The sequence below is a fragment of the Spermophilus citellus genome (assembly GCF_964194105.1).
Source record: "Spermophilus citellus genome assembly, chromosome: 2".
Lineage (NCBI taxonomy): Eukaryota > Metazoa > Chordata > Mammalia > Rodentia > Sciuridae > Spermophilus > Spermophilus citellus.
This window is the reverse complement of record NC_138183.1, coordinates 89,855,055-89,875,445: the sequence shown is the minus strand read 5'-3', so window position 1 is coordinate 89,875,445 and position 20,391 is coordinate 89,855,055. Positions and strand designations below refer to the sequence as shown.

Genomic DNA, 20,391 nt, shown 5'->3' with positions numbered 1-20,391 from the left:
ACAGAACTTTAAATAAATTTAAAAGTGGATGATGTCATATCATCTGCAGAGTTCAAGAACTATATTAGTATTTGCAAATGAGAAAGACAGAAAAAAAAGCAGCCTCACATTTTGCCCTGCTTCTTACCCATGAACTGCTCTAGCAACAGGCATGTCCTCAGCCTTCCATCACGGCTCCAGCACACAATGGTTCACCCTTCCAAAGTGTGTTGTCATCAGATCTTTCATTCTTAGGAAACAAGTACTAGACAAGGGGTTGAGGGAGTCTCCCAGGCCTTCTGGTATCTAGCACCATGATCTTAAGACATCTATTGACTTCTCCAATCTTAAATTTCCTTATTAATCAAAAATGCAAAGGGAAATTGTTCTGTATTATCTCTTTGGTCCCTTCTGTCTCTAAATACTTGGATTTAACCATTCTCGAGGCAAGAGCTCCCTGGATTTCTCTTCTCAAACCAGAACCCCCAACTGCCTCTTGTTACACTGAGGAACACAGGGAATGTTTGGGGCTTTCCTTAGTACAGAGGCCAAACTGAGTATCAGAACTGAATCTGAATCCAGTCCTAACACATTATCTGTGTGACCTCAGGATTGTTACATAGTGTTTCTGGGCCTGTTTCCTTATTCCCTAAACTATTGATACTAACTGCACATTTCTAAGGCTATTGATGGGAGGAAGCATGAAGACTTTCTTGATAATGTTTCATGAACTTTCATAGCAAAGCCAGAGAGAAAGAAGGCTTTCCAAAAAAAAAAATTATTTCTAAAAAACAATATGAAGAGGTGATATGAAAGCACACGTTTTTCCTCTTTAGGATACCAAAGGGCTGGCCCTTTTCACCTCATTAATGGTTAATCAAGTCTAATCCTTAAGGGAGCAGGGGAAAGTGAGACTATTTTCACGTCTCTTCCTCAATTTTATTAAGGACTCAACACCAGGAGAAAGATGTGGGGATGCACATAATAAAGGTAGATCTGAAATAAACCTTCCAAATATCTGGGCCAGGATGTAAGCTTCATAATTTTAATTCAAAGATTAAAATAATTTGTGGATTGCCCACATCCTTATTTCAGTCCCAGAAAAGTGAACTGCTCTAAGTATCTGTCAGAAGCAAAGACCCCAGAGCAGAGGAAGGGTCTTCCCGAAGGCAGTACAGAAGCCACCTGTGTGCATTTCACACTAGCAATTGCACGTGAGTTGGCACGTCCATGTGTGAGGCTCCTGCATTGTTAAGTCATTTCTCCTGTTTGCTTCTGGGTGTGTGAACCAAGTGCTTTTTATTGGTAGAAGCCTCTGGATGCTTTCTTTAAGCAGAAAGTTCTGCTCTAAAAAGAAAGGCAGGCAAATCTTCTGAACAATTCTTAAGAGAAGCCTAAATAAAGTAGGCACAGCAAACTCTGCTGTTGCTCCCCAGATTCTCCTACAGTTCTTGGAAATAGAAATGTATTTTACCTCTGCCAGGAGAACGGTCCTTAAGAGGCGAAATTACACTCCTCGAACCATGGCCTGGGGGGAAAGTAGCAGGTTTTTAGGGCCTGATCAAGAGGCTGCTCAACCTTCCTCATCTTGTTACCAATGTGGGTTGTAGCTAGAAATTCACCATCTTGCACTGGCTCTGGAATTCCGCAGCACATTTCTTTCCTTCTGAAATTTTTTTTAATTAAAGTAATTTTTTTTTAATTTTTAAAATTTTAAAAATTTAATTGACATAATAATCAAACAAATCTATGAGTTACAGGATGATATTTCAGTGAATGTATACAATGCATAATGAATTATTAGATCAGAACAGTTGGCATATACTTCTCTTAAACATCATTTCTTTGTGTTGGGGGAAGTTTCAAAATATTCTCTCCTAGCTATTTTGAAATATACAATTAATTGTTTGCAACCATCTTTACCCTATTGGCTATGGAACATTAGCAGTCATTCCTACTATGCAACTGCATCCCTCTACCTGTTAACCATCTCCTTCTGAATTGTTTTCACAGCTACTTCAGCAGGAAGAGTTGCATAGTGGTTAAGACTATGGGCTTTGCAGTCAGCGGTCATGGGTTTGAGTCCCAGTTCTGTCACCTGCTATCTATGTGACTCAGTTGCTTCAACTGTAAGATGTTAATGATAATTCAAATAGCTTATTGGGTTTATGCAAGCTAAAACATGCTTGGAAAGGCTTAATAAATATTAGCCACTACTGCTTGGAAAATATCTTTCCTCTCACTAGAGGGGAACTCTGGACAGATTCTAAAAGGAAACATTGTAAAATTCTTGAAATCAGCTATTGTAGTTCCCTCCTCTTTTTCCACCCAACCTAGGATAGGGCCGGCTCAATATATGCTTTTACATTAATAAAAGAGGTGGAGTTATACAAGAAGACATCTGGCTTTATCAGTCAATGCCAGGGACACTCAGGGAATATATATATATATATATCAGGTATCCTCCCAGAAAGAGGACAGCCTGTACTAGCAGTGCATTACTGCACCTGAGAACTTGATTCTTGGCATTTCAGACCTCTTGTTTATAGAGCTTGGCAGATTCTGAAATTAAGCAGGGTAGGTTTCCAATTCCTCCACACCCTGTGCAGGATGCCAAGGGAAAACCTAGTGCCTTCCTCTTTGGAAGGCAGGAAGGAGACCAGGGTGTGGTTGAAAGAGATACAAAGTGAGAGAATTAAATTACATTTCTCTCTCTCTCTCTCCCCTTTCTCTCTCTCTCTCCCTGTCCCTCTCCCTCTCACCCCTTTTCTCTCCCCCACTACACACAGACACACACACACACACACACACACACACACACACACAATCTGAGCACATAGAGGCATTTAATTGCATCCAGGTGAGTACATTTGGATCTGTTATGCTAGAGTTTTGGGAAAGCAGCAGACTGGATTAAGAAAGTAGCATGAGGCCTGAAAACCTTTCTCCTAGGGACAAACAGCTAGACTCCAACCAAATTCAGCTTCTTTTCCTCTTTTTACTAGATCTGATAAAACAACATACAAAAGCAACCATCATCCCATGCTTATCACCTGCAAAAAAATATTGTTGATATAGGATAAAGCATGAGGATTGTTTCTGAATACCTAGAATTGACTATGTGCTCCTAATCTTATCCAGCATTCCCTCACCCACACAATCAGAGGAAAGGCAGAGAATGGGGATCCATCCCAGCCAAGGAGAACTAAATTGTATGTGTAGCCATGAGGCTAGAGATGATAAAAATGATCCAGACGGCACCAACCATGTGATGACATTTCTAAAAACAGCAGTACACACTCCCCCTTCTACTGTTCTCACAGTGATTGACTGATTACTTAAACTGCACCATGTCTGAATCTTCTAGCGGATGTGTGAAGCTAACTGGGGCTGATTTCTTTGCAAAGCCCTCTGCAGTACCATGGGAAATAGGAGGAGGGCAGAGAGATATAGGCACTGCCATCACACAAAAGGTGTCACTCTCTAGGACCCCTGAACCAAAATAAAGAGGAAAATGTAGCAGAGATGAAGGGTTATGGGGAAAACCATTGTTGATTACCTTTCTTCACAAGAGTTCCCATACTTGTACTTGAGATACATATTATACCCATTTTACAGGTAAGGAATCAGGCCAAAAATGGCAAGTGGTCAGTTTGCCTCTAACACCTTTCCTGTTTCTCTTAAGTTATGCTATCTAGATATCAAGATATAGTAGTCAGGCAGTACACTAACTACTCTGTCAAAAATGAGAGCCAGCCAAATTTGAAAGGAAATAGCATGAATAGGATGTTAGAGCCAGTACAGACTTAGAAATCTAACTCAAAACCCCCAGGAACAGAGGTCACTGAGCAAAGTAGACCAAAAACCCACTTGTGGGCCAATAGCAGCTGATACAGAAAAGGAAGGAGAACATAAGTCTCCTGTTATTATCAGGACTTCAGACTCTTCAGGTTCATTATCTTGTATGTAGTACCTCTATTTGTGCCCCTGATTAATTCAAATAAAGATATTACTTGGTTTCCTTGACCAGTGGGTATCAGACATCATGCATTACTTCTCTTTCAAGGCAGATACAAAATGAGAATGCTCTCAATGAATCCTTCCAGAGTAGCCACCAACTTCCTCCATCATATCAAACTCATCGCCTCCTGTGATTTCTCTGAGGCAGCCAGGTTACTGGTAGAAATTGCTACTAGCAGAATCAAGCATCTGTGTGCCTATTGAACACTTTCTGTTTGCTCCTAGGATAAAAAATTTCTAGTTCCCTTCTCATGGCTCCCTGGCCAGTTCAATATTCTCATCAGAACAGCCAGGAGGTTACTCAATTAATAACAACTAGAGTTCAAATTCAACCTCAGCTCTGTCTGAAGGCCAAAATCTCTGCTCATATTTTCTTGCCATTATGTCTCCTCAGGTCACTCTTAGAATCCCTAATATTTTGTGAGTTAATTTTGCTTTTCCAAACAATTTACCTTTCCTTGCATCAGATTCTGCTCATTCTGAGCTGTCTCCTTTCTTGTGCCTCCTCCTCCCATTGCTGGAGGAAAGGAACTTCTTGAGAAGCCCATAGTGAACTAAAACCCCAGGACAATGCTAGAAATCCAAATGACCCCAATCCTATTTAATAACTCAATGACTCCCTTTTACATCCACTTTTCCCTTCCTTGCCTTGATTTCTTTTGTGACCCTGCTTACCACAAAGTCCATCAAGTTGAACCTGTCCATGTTTTCATTCTTGGAGTCTTTGCAATAACCATGATCCCAAAGCTTCAATGGTTTCACCAAATGTCATCCTATCTCTTTTGTTTATAAGATTTGGCTCTTTGGGTTCTGTTTCTTCCACTGTAGATCCACTGAACTACTGACCTAGTAGGTCTTCATGTCCTCAGAATAAAGTCCAAAGAACATGCTCCAGCTATTTTTCTACTTTATCTCCCCAGGTTCATTCCATAGTCTGGTAACCCCATACTCTTTGTTCTCACTTGACCACACCTTTCATGGTGGCACCTTGGTACCTTAGTTCTTATTGTTCCTTGGCCTTAAATAATAGTCTTCTCTTATGCACCTGGCAACTCATATATTCCCACTAAGACCCATCTCCAGTGCACATGTCATGTAACGTAATATGCTCAATATATGCAAGTGACATCAAATTGAATCATTAGCAACATTACATAGAATTAGTTGATTTAAGAAAAATAAAAATAATGATATCATTGCCTTTTTTTCTCCAGTTCCTTTCTCTGGCATGTGTTGCTGTGGTTATCAGAAAAGACTGTTCCAAAGAAAGATCCCTTCACCCTTCCCAGGAACACCACGTCTTCTGCTGCAAATTGCCTGAGCTGGGAAGTCCTATTCCCTCTTCAAGCCCACCTTCTCCTCCACTCCTTACTGTACCTAAGGAACTTGTTGAGGTCCCCATGCTTCATGTACTCAAAGACCATGATGAGTGGGTCACCCTCCACACAGACGCCATAGAACTTAACAATGTGCTCGTGCTGGAGGTTGGTCAGCAGCTCAGCCTCGCGGTGGAAGTCCTTGCGTGCATTGTCGCTGGCATCCTTCAGAGTCTGAGGAGGAGAGGCAGAGACAGGAGAAAACCAACACCTGTTAAACCAAGGACATCAAAGGGAAGGTTGCTTGCTGCAAGAAGGAATTATATCAGTGGGTCCTAAGAATTCTAGAAGAACATTTACCTCCTTTATTACACAAAAGATTGGAAAACAGCCTAATTCCTGAAGAAATAATGTTTATTATTAATAACTGAAGAATAATCCTTTATGGGTATGTAGAGCTTTACAGCTTATAAAGCATTTTCACAGAAGTTTCTTCATTAAGTTACAGATAGGAGTCACTTTACAGTCTTCATGCTTTTTAACCCTGTTCTGGGCCCAGTGATTCCTGGGCTTCTCTTCCCTCTTGGCCTGTTGAGCTTTCTTTGATGCTGTTTGCAGCTCACCTCTGCTAAAGTAATCTTTAAAATATTTTACATTATGAAAATGTTCAGTTGGAAGAAGGATACAATGAGCCTTCATAGACCTATCTTCCAGTTTCAACAAGAATCACTTTTAATTTATGTGACACTCCAAAGCTGTCTCCAACCTGTGCTCACACACATCACCAGCTCAAGAACTGTCGCCACCCAGTGATATGCAAGACTGGTAATACTGCCAAAATGAAGAAACTCAGAAGCATGCCAACCTGGTTCCGATGCCTTTGGATCTCTGCTCAAACTACCCCAACACCACAGCACCCTAATAAATCTGGAATTTGTTGATGTCATATAAATGTGCTGAGTCTTGTCATGAGCCACCACTAAGCCAGGGCTATAGGGGCATCAGGAAGACACTAACCCTGATCCTGACCTTTTGTACTTATGGATGAATAGGGAGATAAGAAGCTTATATAAATAACTATAAACAAAGTTCAAAACCAGTGTCCTGAATGAACCATCTCTCCTCCATGTCTGTGAACCATGATCCCTTGACTCTTCTCCAAAAATCATGGTTTTGCTTTATGAAATATCTGTAGCCACCCAAATCACAACAAATTGTGCCCCCTTACTTTTGGACATGCTCATTCCTATGCCTGGAATACCATCTTGGGTGTGGTCACTGGTGTTGGAGGTTGAATAATGACCCCCCCCTCAACATTGTCTATAACCTAACCCCCAGAAGCTCTGAATATGCTACTTTCCATAGTGAAAGGAGCTCTGCAGATATAATTAAGGATTTTGATATGAGGCAATTAGCCTGGATCAGCTGGTGGTCCAATATCAAACAAGGGTCCTCATAAGAGCAAAGACAGAGAAGGTCTAAAGAACAGAAATAGAGGTTAGAGGGAAGAAAGGATGTTATGCACCTGGCTTTGAAAATGGATGAAGGGTTAATAAGCCAAGGAATATGGATGGCCTCAAAAATCTAGTTTACACAAGGAAATGAATTCTACTCTAGAACTTTTAGGAGGAACCAGCACTATTGACATTTTGATTTTATCTTAATAAAACTAATTTTGAACATCTGACCACTAATACTGTGTGAGAGATCTATCTCTGTGCCACCTCCATCTCTGCATTGCCAGCTCTGGGCACAGTGCAAGGCACAGTGAGGGTTTTATTCAATCGATGTTGGTGAATGAATTATAAAGCCATGAAAACCAAATTCTGAGAGGAATAAAGTTTAGAGTGGTTGCTTTCAACTGAGGGAGTATGTGAATCCTTCTGCAGGGGGACTGATAATGCCTAGTCATTATCAAGGTTCGACAGAAAATGTGAACATTCATGTTCACTTAAATTAAGCATTGGAACAGATTTGTATGGACTGTAAAACTCAACAGCATGTCCAAGAATACTGCCAGGTCCTGGTGGTCATTTTCCAGGTGGCTGCCTTAGCTTGGCCCTTCCTCTGGGGATATTCCTGATATGAACCACCTGTAGATCTAGGGATATGCCATAAGCTAAGTTCCCTGGGGAGAGATCTGAGATGATGATTAGGATGTGAGACATTCGTTAAAGCATGTTCTTAGGATCAATACCTGCCCAAAAGCTTGGACAGAGGTGATTGTGATGCAATCTCACAGAATCCTCCTCTGTTCTATAGGATGGACCTACAGAGCTGTCCTGAGTTGTGTCAAGGGGGCTAAGTCATTATAGCTCTTTATTATCCAATCATTGTATGGGGACCATCTCCAGAGAGAGATATCACCTTGAATTGAATTGCTAAGTCCCCTAATGGGGCAGGCTTCTGAGGACTGTTTGTTTGTTGGAATTTCCCCAGCAACTGGAGAAGCAAGTCCTTCATTTCCAGGGGGAGGGTGCTGAGCAACTCATCACCATGTCCATCACAGGATGAGTTTTCAATATGCAAATTCCCATGCCTAGGGCCACTTTCCACAGAGGATATCAATGAGTTTTCAGGGCTTGCCTGGTGTCATCATCAAGAAAACCTTAGGATGATAGAGACAGTGCAAGATCACAAAGCATCATCGGCTGGGAGCCTCAGAGAATCTAGAATTTTCCTTAACTGCTTTATTTAGCAGGATTTAAAGTTCTTTTTCCAGTGGAGACCTTACCCAAGGAAACAAAATCATAGCTATCAATTCCATTAAACCAGAGGCAGTGAGTGGCTTCCCAGTCAAATTCTGGGACTACTGTTCGCTATCTTCACTTTAGCATGTGGTTTCTGTCATCAAAAGCACCACTGGTTCTGCTAGGGAAAGTGAGCAGAATTGGATCCTCAAGTGCTCAGAAAAGCCATAAAGCTTTGATGGGGGCCATTGCCATGGAAACGGTACATTTCTTCATTTAATAACAAAATGAACAGTTGCCAGTGACACCAAAGAGTAGATAATACCTGCAATGAGATCAGGCCAGGGTCATGAAGTAGCTGTCTTGTCAGATCTTGCAAAAACCACTGAGTCAGGGCTGCTGATTAACTGAATTGTTCTGTACTAAGTATTTTCTTAAACTGTGGATCCACTGCTCATGTCTAACTTCTAACACTAAGAACTTGATCCAGGGTCTCTGCTCCGTTGAATCTGCAGAAATAGGGCTCATCACCATCCCCTATGTCTCCCAAAGTTAGTTAGTGCGGTTGGATCTAGTTAGTGTGGTTGCATCCCTGTGAGTCAGGAGGAATGATGTGCCTCTCTTGACGGTTTGTTTAGGTTGGTTTTATCCAAGGGCAGGCTTTTGGAATTTTTTTCATTTGCTTGTTTTCTTGTTTTGTTTTGCTGAACTTCTCAGTAGCAAAATAGCAGATGAGGCAAGGAGATGGACTTGGAAGAGATGGGGATGGAAATGACATATGCCAAGTCCTATCCTTAGGCTCAAGGAGCAAAATGCATACATCATAGTATTCCTTGCACTTGACTTGAATTATGTTTTTTGATACATATCTGTCTCGACTCCTGCCTTTGAAAGTGGAAGTGTGTTCCATTCACCTTTTTTATCACTGGCTGCCTAACCCAGTGTCAAGCAATTGAAAGAATTCCTGACACAACAAGGTCTGTTTAAAGTAGAGAAAAGAGTGTGGGAAAGGAAGGAAAGTGAATGGTCTCTGGAAGTGAAAGATGCATATATGTAAAGAGTGGAAGTGAAGGAAGGACCAGAAAAATAAAAAAAGGTGGATGAAACTGCTTCTAAGATTGAAGAGGGCTGCCCAGTGAATGCACTCCCCTAAGGAGTTCCCCCTCTTCTTCCAATCAAGTGCAAATCCTCACAATGGGATACTCAAACAGAAGGCATTTTGGCTTAGAATCGAAAGATCCAGGCTCAAATCCCGGCTCTGTCCTGTACCTCTGAACTGTTTTTCTCCCCTGCAAAGTGAGGGAAACAATATCACCCACTTCCCAGGGACCATGGAAAGAGGTGGGTGGTATTTATTGTAAGTTGGGATGCCTCCCAGCATACTTGGTAAAGAAGGATTTGAATGTGAAGCCAGACCTGCATTCAATTTGCTTATATAAGGTCCACAAATGCCAACAAAATACATAATAAGGCACAGGGTCCAACTCAAGGCATGAGGGGGTAGTGCTGCTAGGGGCTATCACCTCTTCCTGAATGGCAGTCTAAATGAGTTGGAAAAAGTGCTAATACTTTTAGGTCATTATCACAAGTCATGAACAAATTCTAGGTAAAATCTTTTTGCTCAAATGCTATAGTGTGTGTGAGTGGGGGAGAGAAAGGGAGAGGGAGGGAGAAAAAAAGAGGGTGGGAGGGAGGACAGGGTTTTCTTTGTGGTAACACCACCTTGAAAAAGTTAACAAGCACCTAATATTTTTATGTCCCCAAAGCAAATATGATGGAAAGGAGCCCACTCTGACTTAGTGCAAAGTCAAAAGTTGTGCTTCAGTAAAATTTTTGGATTTAGGAGAGATTTTACTATTCATGGGGCAAGCACATCTCATAAACCTAGCCTCATCTTATATGCCCATCCATTTTTGCATGTTGGGTCCTTTTTCAAAATTATGATTCAATTCTATTTTAAGAGATTCAGAAAATATGGCAGTAACAACTTAGGCAAAATCATCTTCTGAATTTGGCACTCTAAGGACAATTTTTCTAAGGGTGGAACCATAGCCAGACAGCAATCAGAAGCTGGAAAATCCTGCTATCAACCCTATTTATAAAAATCATCTCTGTTACAGTACCATGGCTGATTGTCATGTTACTCAATTATGTGAGGCTTGGCCGGTTCCCTGAGTCCCTTGGCAATGCACTGAGGCCATGAATATGGAGGGGGGCATTTTCCTTCCCTGAAATTCCCCTCCACTTAAGTTTCATTTTGACAGGCGTATTTGCCCAATCATTAAATATTGCTATTTTCTTACTCCTAATGCCCACCTTGCAGCTCCAGCTCTTCTTATTCACAGTATATTTCCTGGCACTCCAAAGCTGCCATCCTTTCTGAAGACATTCTCTAGGGAGAGGTCTCATTCAGAGCTACAACAAGATACTACCTGGAGTACATGTTGATTCACAGTTGAAATGATAGAGTAGCCCGAAATAAATTTTAGCACAAAACTTAGAAACAAATGAAAGAGAAATGTAAATAAGAAAAATAAAAAGTCACCTGAGATGTATTCATATAAGTACATAGGAAAAGTTATGTCAGATTATCTCCACATTATGTACACATGAGACAGGGATCCTAATTAGTATAAGATGTACTCCATGTTTGTATAAATATGTCAAAAATATACTCTACTGTCATGTATAACTAAAAAGAAAAAATTTTTAAAAAGGCATCTTAAATGCAAGGGAAAATATTAAGGCTAGTGGGAAGGTAGTTAGGGAGGAAGCCTGCTTTGAAACATTGGCATGATAGGATACTGCAGAATTAGAATGATCATGAACTTCAAAGTATAGGTGATTTAAGGAAAGACAAAATGAAATAGAGATTGTGACCTTTTAAAAATACTGATCTCGTATTATTCTTCTGTTGTATCTTTTAGAGATCATAGAAACAGAGTGTCTTTGTTAAGGTGAAAGATAAAACTTTGAAAAAATTATGGTAAGACCTCCCTAAGCACAATGTCCATCATAGCATTTGAAATGTATAAAGAAAATGAAAAAACTCCCAAACCAAGCAACCAAGATGTACGAGAATGTGTGATTAATGTGCCAAAGTTCCTCTGGGTCAGGATCATTCAGTGGAGTGTCTATTGTTAATGGATAATCTTTACTACTTTGATATGTTCTTGATATGCACTTTCCAATATGGTAGCAGTAGCCAACAGACACATATCAGTAATCATCATTTGTAACATGATTATTCCAAATTTATATTTGCTTCAGTTGAAAAATACCAGATTTTGGAAACTTGATATGAACAAAATAATTTAAAATATTTCATTAATATTTTATATTAATATATGTTGAAGTGATAGATAACATTATATACATGTTGAATTAAACTATGTTAACAAAATATGTCTCATCTGTTTGTTTTTACTTTTTTGCTGTGTACACTTGGAAATTCAAAATTATAAGTGCAGCTTTCACTGTGGTTCACATCATCCTTCTATTGGATAATACTGTTCTAGAAAGTCAGCTGTGAGGGTTATTAGTAGGTCTTGGGAATGCTGGAAGTACCTCTAACATATACAGCTGAAGTAGAATTAAGGCAGACATTTCTTGTAAAGTTGTTACAAGTAATGATTAGCCAAGGATTTAGAGTAAGCCTTCGTCACAATTCTTAAGCATTGGACACAAGTTTTCTAACTAATAGATTCTTCCTTAAGATATAGATAGCATCTATCAAATTCTTACACAAGTGAACTTGGGAGTTGTTACGGTTTGGATCTGGAATGTCCACCAAAATCTCACGTGTTGAAGGCTTGGTTCACGTGGGAAGTGAATGGAATAGGGGGCTCTGATCTCATCAGTGCATTAACTCATTGATGGCTGAAAGAACTACAAGGAGGCGGGTAGAAACTATAGACAGAGGGGCATATTTGGGTTAAACAGGTCACTGGGAAGAGTGTCTTGTACCCAACTTCTGTTCTCTCCCTCTTTCACCAAGTAGACATATATGTGTGTCTGGGGATGCTGCGAGCTGAACAGCTTTAATCTATCATGTCCTTCCACCAGGATGCTCTGAAATCTCTGAAACCATGTGATAAAACAAACCTTTCTTCTTTTAAGTTATTTGTGTTGAGTATTTTGGTCACAACAAAACAAAACTAACACAGGAGAAATATATTTTAATAAACTCAGAGAAAGAAATAACTTGATAGAAATAAAATCTTAGAAACTATAGAGATTATAACACATAGCTCCAAATATCTCTAGAAATATTAAACTAAGTAATTGTAGATAATAATCACAAACAGTCAAATGGTGCCCTCTCTGTGCCAGAAAACAACACAGTGTGCACATCAATTCAATTGATTGTACTGGCCTTAGAAAGGACTTCAATTATGTACCATGTGACAGCCTCAAACAAGATTCAAAGTCTGGATGCCGACTGCTTCATGTTTATTTTCATAGCTATGTTGGCTCTTAGGGCTCATATCCAACAATTGATCATCCAAAAGGAACCATAAGGTTAAGTTCTAATTCACATACTTCAAAGTACTTGCAATAATTTAGGGGATAAGTTGATGGTTTATACTTACATATTACATCAAGTTGCATATCAAAAATGTTTTCTTTGAAAGAAATGTCATGCCAATTGTGATATTAGAGAAATATTGAATCAAAAGAGTAAATCAGAAATTGACTTCCAATATGTGGACAACTGCAATATATTTATAAGTCTTGAATATACTAATGAAAAATTATTCAAGACAATTCCACTAGATATAATGGAGCTGGTAGTTCAAGTTATTTGCTTTTGATACATTAAAACAAGTTACAAGGCAGCACAACTATTTAAATTCAGACTTCCCAAAGATAAAAAGTGTGAAGTGAACCCTCAGGCTGTTTGATCTCAGAGGAGTTCTCACTAGAGTGATGTGACTACAGCCTTGGTGGTCTGGTGGCTAGAACCTAATGCTCTTGCTGCCATGGCCTAATCTCAATTCCTAGTTAAAGTGAGATAGTGAGATGTTCCATCTTACTTTTAGCTTCTCTGAAAAGATGTGGTAAATTGGAGATGAGCCAAAAAGTGGGCCACCAAAGTAAGTGATCAACAGGACAAAACCCAGATCCCTGATCAAAAGTTGAAGTTACTGGGAAAGGGATCTTAATGAAATAACTTCATAACCTACCTAATTCAAGTGCATGAGGGATTCTCACAAAGAATATCCTAATCTCTGTCTTACAAATATACATGACCATACACAGATGTATGTGTATACACACACACACACACACACACACACACACACATACACACACCAGGAAGGAGTTCACCTATACCAGAGAACAAAAGAAACCTATTAAGCAACATCTGAACAATAAACATGATCAAAATTTCTAACAAAAACACCATTGAATGTTCTGTTCCCAGAACCTTGTAAAGATAGAATTGATAGTTATTGTGTCCTGTTAAACTATGCAAACTATTTTTAGGGCAATTTTTATTAAAAATTGTCTTTTGAAACACTCTAATATTTTCATAAATTTCCATTTTGTGGGGACAAGAATTTTACACATCAGTGAAAATGTAAAAGTGTAAAGGAAATACAGGAAGAGGAACTGGAGAGGAACTTCATAACAAATCAGAAAGGAAGGACCGATACTATGACTGTCATAGCATAGAATGAAGGAGAGAAAGAAAACAGTCATCTGTCTTTAAAATGAACTTGCCTGGGTAGAGGTGGAGTTAATATATTCTTGATGCTCTTTTTCATTTATTTTTGTTTTTGTTTCGTTTGCTGTTCTATAACCACCTTGAATGATTGGATTGCAGGTAGGTGGCCTGGGATGAAAACTAAGCAGCATTGCAGAGTCAATTTGGATTATTGGACCCACAGTATTTCCCTTCTTGGGGAATTATAATGTGAGTCATAGAGACAGTGTGATCAGTAGTTAGTGTGGAAATAGCAGCCAAATAACAGGGAGCAGCAGAGGCAAGAGACAGCTGCACTGCATTAGCAGGGAAGCCCAAAGGAGAATCCCTGGTGTCTCCTGCTGAGAAGATAAAGAAGGGACAGTCACAAGAGCTACCTCAGATCTGGAGTGAGCTTTTAGAAACCAACTGTTCCAGTCACAATGAGGTCTCACTATCCTGCAGTTCCCATTTGAGTTGGTCATCTTTCATTTTTTTTCCTGTTAGATCTTTTTCCTCCTTCTTTTGGCAAGAGTTCCTCTAATATTCTTCCAGGGAACCAATAATTTCCCATGTTCGGTTCATGTGTATTTGGTAGAGCTGACATATATTCCATTTTGAGGTGTGGGTACAGATAATCATAAAATTCCTTTTCCTGGTCAGAGGCTCTCGTGACACAACCCAAGACAAGCCAGTAGGAATTATCCTTTGCACTTTTGCATATTGTTGAGAAGGAAAGCTCTCTCTGTTGAGTTGGAAGGATGAAAGTCTTTATAACAATGTAAAAATAATACGCCTGAGAATTAAACTAATAGGAAGGAAAGAAGAACTGACAGAAAGAGAGAGGGAGAGAGAGAAAGAGAGAGAACAAAACTATTGGTTCCCTGGATCCAGCAGGGTCTGGAGTTAGGATAATAGTAGGCAGCTTTTTTAGTAGCATGGATTTCTAGTAGCCAATAAATTCTCTTTTCTGTTTAACTGGTTGGAGTTGGGTTTCCAATGAACATTATGTAGTTTCTTTTATGAAAACTGAATATGAAGCTTTGCTTCAATTTCCCTGAGGTCAAAACACTCCCTCGGGAATCCAGTTTTCCTGTTTCCACTAATTCCCTTGAATTAAATTTCCACTTGGGAGAACATGAAAGTATCTCTCATCATTGCATACAAATGAGCATAACATACTCCATTGCATTATTTGATAAGTAGCATTGTGTTGAAATCCCTCAATTTGGTTTATTAAAGCTCATGTAAAATTCAATAAATGACAATGTGGTACAAAATGAACACTGGACTGAGTGTGAGTCCTAGGTCTAACACTCGATGACCTTATTCAAGCTGTGTGACATTGGATGGGACCTTAATCTTCTTCATGTTACTGCTTCCTCATTGGCAGAACATGGAAGTTAAGCTAACTAAGTATCCATCTATTTACTCAATCATTTCTAAAATGATTCATCATGAGATTACATTATTATTTATCACCTTTACAGTTTCTTTCAGCTCTATTAATAGTTAATCAAATCATTTCCTTGCCTAGAAATGTTCAACTACCAACTTCATCAAAAGGCAACTATTTCCATGGTCTGTGTATCCATCCATCCATCCATCCATCCATCCATCCATCCATCCATCCATCCATCCATCTATCTGCCCATCCATCCCTTAATTCATTCCATAAGCATTTATTGCATGATACTACATGTTAGGCAATATGTTAAAAGACCTGGTTAACATCCAGGAGAACATGTCACTCTAATATGCTACTCTAAGCCCACAGATTTATATATAACATATAAAGGGCATGTATAAGTGCCTTAATGGCATATATCACAGAGGTCTGATTTGGCTAGGGAGGGCAGTCAAAGGAAAGTCTTCCAAAGAGACAAACTAAACAGAGTGTTGGACCAAGGAGCTGGTTGGGGGTCATACAAACATGGCAATGGCAACAGTATGTTGGGTGCTACTCTGGGCCTGCCTTCTGGTAATGTGCTAGCGAATCCATCAGTTCATGTTTCCAAATTGCTTGGTGCCGAAAAACACCATTATTTCCTTGACAAAAAGGAATTGAGAAACATAAAAAAAAGTAGTGAGATCCCAAAGAAAGCATTTAGTTCCATAAAAGCTTATACATGAGACAATGCAAGAATTTTCAGAAGTGAAATGGCTGGGCTATGAAAGTCTTAACCTAGTCACTGGATTAATCTATAGATATGGATTAACTGGAAGGGAACTGTAGGCATGTGATGTGTGACTGGATGATAGCTTACTGGGGGTGTGACATTAGGGTTTATATTTTGTCCTTGGTAAACAAAACTCTCTGCTGCTCATAGCAATGTCCTGAGCTGCTTTTCTTGGCTATGCCCTTCTGCCATGATGTTGTACCTCACATCAATTTGGGCCCAGAGCTATGGAGTCAGCCACCTAACGGCCTGAGATATCTGAAACCATGTGCCCCAAATAAACTTTTCCTCCTCTACATTGTTCTTGTCAGGTCTTTTGCTTGCAGCAACAAAACAGCTGACTAAAGCAGAAAGTGTCTGCTGAACTCAGATTTCACCATTTCTTATTTTGCCACCACTTCTTCCTGGGCAGCACCTCCAACTCCTTTAGCTGACACCTTGAGGAAGTCACTCAACTTCCCCGGGGTCTCGATTTTCTCATCTATAAAACATGAGGTTTTGGTTACATATATGATATCTCAGATCTTATATTCAGCATTCTATGTTGATAAAAATACACCTGAGCTAGTGAGGAGAGGGAGGAGAAGCCATGAATCCTACAAAGCAGACTTGTGGGTATATTTTAAAAAACAAAACAAAACAAAAATCAACTTGCATTCATGGCACAACAAAATGTTGTAGGAACTGTAGCTATTGAAATGCAGGTTGGATGGAGCCAAAAATAGCTAATGCACCCACAGTTAATGCAGGGAAACTGTGAGGAAGCGTTTCCTTGGCGATCGAGTTACTTAAAGGTAAAGTAACTAGGTTCGATCAAAGACTGGTTTCTCAATTTCTCATCCTCTCTATGGGCTCTTCAATTGTAATTCAGTGTAAAGGGAAAAAATTGTCGACAAATACATTCCACTGAAAAACAAAGGTCATCCAAAAATATCAAGAAAAGGGCAATCCGGTTAAATCCAAACAAGCAAGAGTCATAGGAGAGGCATACACAGTTCCTGTGTACCCTTGAATGCCTGCATGTGCCTCAGAACCACATCCACCCAAAGCTATTTCCTGTGGATCTCTCAAGCTCTAAAATAATTTGAGAGAAGCAACATCAGAATTAATAGGAATCTGACGTCTGTCAATCTGAATGTAAAGCCTTAGATTGCAACCCAAAGTCAGCTCTTTCTAGAGAAGGGAAAAGGACAATAGCTGCTATTTCTTACCATGCATAATCAATGCTGCAAGGGTTGCTAGGCAACAGCAGAAAGGCTGTCAAACATCCCCAAGTGCCTCCAATGGAAGAGAAGCAACCCGGCAGCCACTCCACAGAGGTGAGAGGCTATGCAGTCCTGGACTCTGTGTTCAGTTTGTTTCATTTCTTTAAAAATCCCTTAATAGTAGTTAGGGCTAAACCATAGACAGTTTCCTCCCAGGCTCATTTAGCCTTTTGAATATGCTTTCATTTGGCCCAAAGCCATAAAAATGAACACAGTAAGCTGAAGAGAGGCAGCTCTGTGAAAGGTCCATAGGTTATTCTGAACTAGTTTACCCTGGAGCTTGTGGAAGATCCAACTTATCCCTTTCATGGTTTCGGCCTCTGAGTTCCAGAAAGTTTAAATGGGTACCCTCTCTGAAGTGTGAAATTACTCTAGCTAACATAAGCAAAACCTCTAATTTCAACATTCACATTCAAGGTCATCGAGATGAGAATTCTTAGTTTTGTGAACATGAAATTAGAGTGAATTTTTAATCTGCAGGACCTATTTTCTTTCTATTTGAGATGACAGCTTCATTTGAATTTCAACAAGAAGACAAAGTAGCAGAGAGAAGTCAGGATTTGATAAAGGGTTGAGTCCTCCCTCTCCCCTCTTTTAACCAGTGTTGTTTAAAGAGCAAACACTCATCATTGGTCACTAGTTTGCAAAAAACTTATTTGGCAATCCAGAAGATATGTTGGAGTATGTGAAGACTAGGTCCTGGGTCTGGTTCAAGATGGGATTAGATTTGTCATTGGAATTTAACCAGAGAAGGGCCCCATGGACAGTAGTGATGGATGATATAATCAAAGAGAAGCAAGCAGTGGGCAAGAAAGTGAAATAGTCTTTTTTAAGGCCAGTTCAAGGATAAATGTCGTCACAACCAGTTAATCCTGCCTTATTAGTGATTCAATCCCTAAAGTCATATTTTAGCATGTGTTCAGAAGGAAATAGAACATATGGATTGAGGGTATCCTAGATTTTTGCAAGACCCTCTCTTTAAGGGCATTGCAAAAAATATAGAGAAATAGGCACAGAATAAAAGATGGTACTAAGATGAAAGGCTATACCCACTGAGAAATGTGTTGGTTCTATAGCTGTATCTGGCTGAGGTCTCTCAGTTATTCCTATACTGTCATGTAGGATTCCTGAATCTTTCAGGATTTCCCCCAATTCACAGTCCCACCTGTGACACCATAAAGTGAATTCAGGGTCAGAAGGCTTGACTTAGCTTCCTGGATAGTCTCTAAGTAGCAGTGCAGAACATGGGCCCAGAACATGTCTTCTGTTTCCTCCCCTAAACACACAGCTAGGCTAGGCTTAGATGTTCCCTAAAATTCTTCCAACTGTAACATTTGATCAGTCTATGAATTTATAAAAATAGAGACACCTTTGGTCCCACTTCTCCAAAAGTGGGGGGAATAGAAGGAAAAAGCAAAAACTACAGATATAACACTGCCAAATGTTCTGAACATTATGTGCTAAAAAAAGATAACAACGAAACTTTTTGAGTAAATCAAAGAAAGGAGGAAGTAATCGCAACAGCAGGAATTAAACATCTCTTGAACTCCCAATAGGATTCTTACTTTGACACCATCTACCCCATTTGACCTCACATCTCTCTAGAATCTCACTTCCCCTTCCCTTTCACCTTTCTCAATCTTCCTGTTCATTTTCCTGTCTTGGGAGAGATGATGTTTGCTTGATTGATTTATTACCTCTAGAAGGGTTTGCCCTTTATTCACTGAAAAGTGCAGCTCTTAGGAGCCTTCTCTGAGAGTTTTGGAGCATCCTGCCAACATGTTAATTTCATTCGACAAGAAGAACAAATGTACAGTTTTTCTATTGCTAAATATACCAGTCGTGGAATATGCACCTGATTTTAAAGAAATGAAGTTTTCCTGGTGAAAACTAGTAAACAAGCAAACAAACAAAACCCCGTCATTGATACAAACGTTCCTTGTTTGGCAGAGATACAATACAACACACAACAACAACAACAACAACAACAAAAACTAAACCATCTTATATTATACCAAGGAGTTAAGTTTTACTATGGTAGCCAAATCCATATCATTTGGCTCTTAATTCAATTTATAAATGCATGCTTCTTTTAAGTGCTTGGCATATGCTACCTAATACCTTAGTGAGGTTTTAAAAACTTTTTGATAATGCATATATAAGAGATCTGTTAAAGTTTTTTGTGCTATTTTTGTTAATCCTTGGATTTTAGAAAGCTCAATGGATTTTTTATCCCCTTTAATGATGTTATCTTATTGAATAATAAGGTCTTCTTTCTGAGTTTTTGGGGATGACTCTGATGAAGGACTCTCAGACTTCTTTCCCATTACTAAAAACTGAATGTCTTCTGGGATGGTGGAATCCACAGGAGACATCACCCACCCCTTGATGAAATCAAGCCTGCACTTATAAAATCCTATGGCTTTGGAAGAATTCTAGAGACAAGGTATAGTATGAAAGGAGAACTCAGTGGAGCAGGCTGCCAGAAGTGAAGTCCTCCTCCCTTCCAGAATCTCCGACATACAACAAACTCAACTGAGCATGGCATAAGTTCCAAGAAAACTGGGGAGACCAGTTAGAGTCTCCAAGACTTCCTGACATCACTGATCTCCATCCAAAATTCTGGAAGCATGGAAAAGGATGGGTATCTCAGAGTTATTTAAGGCCTGTGGACTGGTTGGTTGCCCCTGAGCAGAACCACTAACAGTTGAATGTACCCCATTCTGACTGCCCATTTAGGTAAAGGAATTTGAACACATTCACCATAATAAACATAACTGACTCTCGAATTGGCCACCAAAATATTAAAAAATAAAGAAAAAAACTTCCACACATCAGTGTGACTGTGGTGGATAAGGAGACATTTTGAAATGTTCTCTTACCTTCACTGCCACCAAGATCTTATCCTGTTCAGGACAGAGGTTATAGCATTCAGCTAGGAAAACTTTTCCAAAGGCTCCTTCACCTAGCTCCCTTTTCAGAACGATGTTATGTCGCTTGATGTGCTGAACAACTGTAAAACAAACACAGAGTTTGGAATTTTAGTGTGTTGAGGTGAAGACAGAGGGTGAGGACTCAAAGGCATATCCTGTGAACTTGCAGACCCAAGATCCTCCCTCCTCCACATACTGTGAACCAAAGGGGAGCACATTGTCCATCTTCACAGCATACCCCAAAGACTGGCACAGGTTTTTTTGGCTACTTTCCAGAACCCAAACATTGTTTTTGATAAAATTAGAGAACTAGCTGTTG

The 20,391-nt window shown here is 39.6% G+C and overlaps 1 protein-coding gene across 2 annotated transcripts in view; it reads right to left on the bottom strand.

Moving 5' to 3' along the window:
• NTRK2 (neurotrophic receptor tyrosine kinase 2) overlaps positions 1 to 20,391 on the bottom strand; it is a 367,515-nt gene that overhangs the window by 63,665 nt on the left and 283,459 nt on the right. Inside the window, exons 16-17 of one of the 2 annotated variants that reach the window (XM_081264889.1) lie at positions 20,022 to 20,152; positions 5,377 to 5,549 (exon numbers count right to left, since the gene is read on the bottom strand). In XM_081264889.1, coding sequence (XP_081121015.1) covers positions 5,377 to 5,549; positions 20,022 to 20,152 — 304 coding nt within the window. The remainder of the gene's footprint in view (positions 1 to 5,376; positions 5,550 to 20,021; positions 20,153 to 20,391) is intronic. The other variant, XM_081264890.1, reaches the window with a different exon arrangement.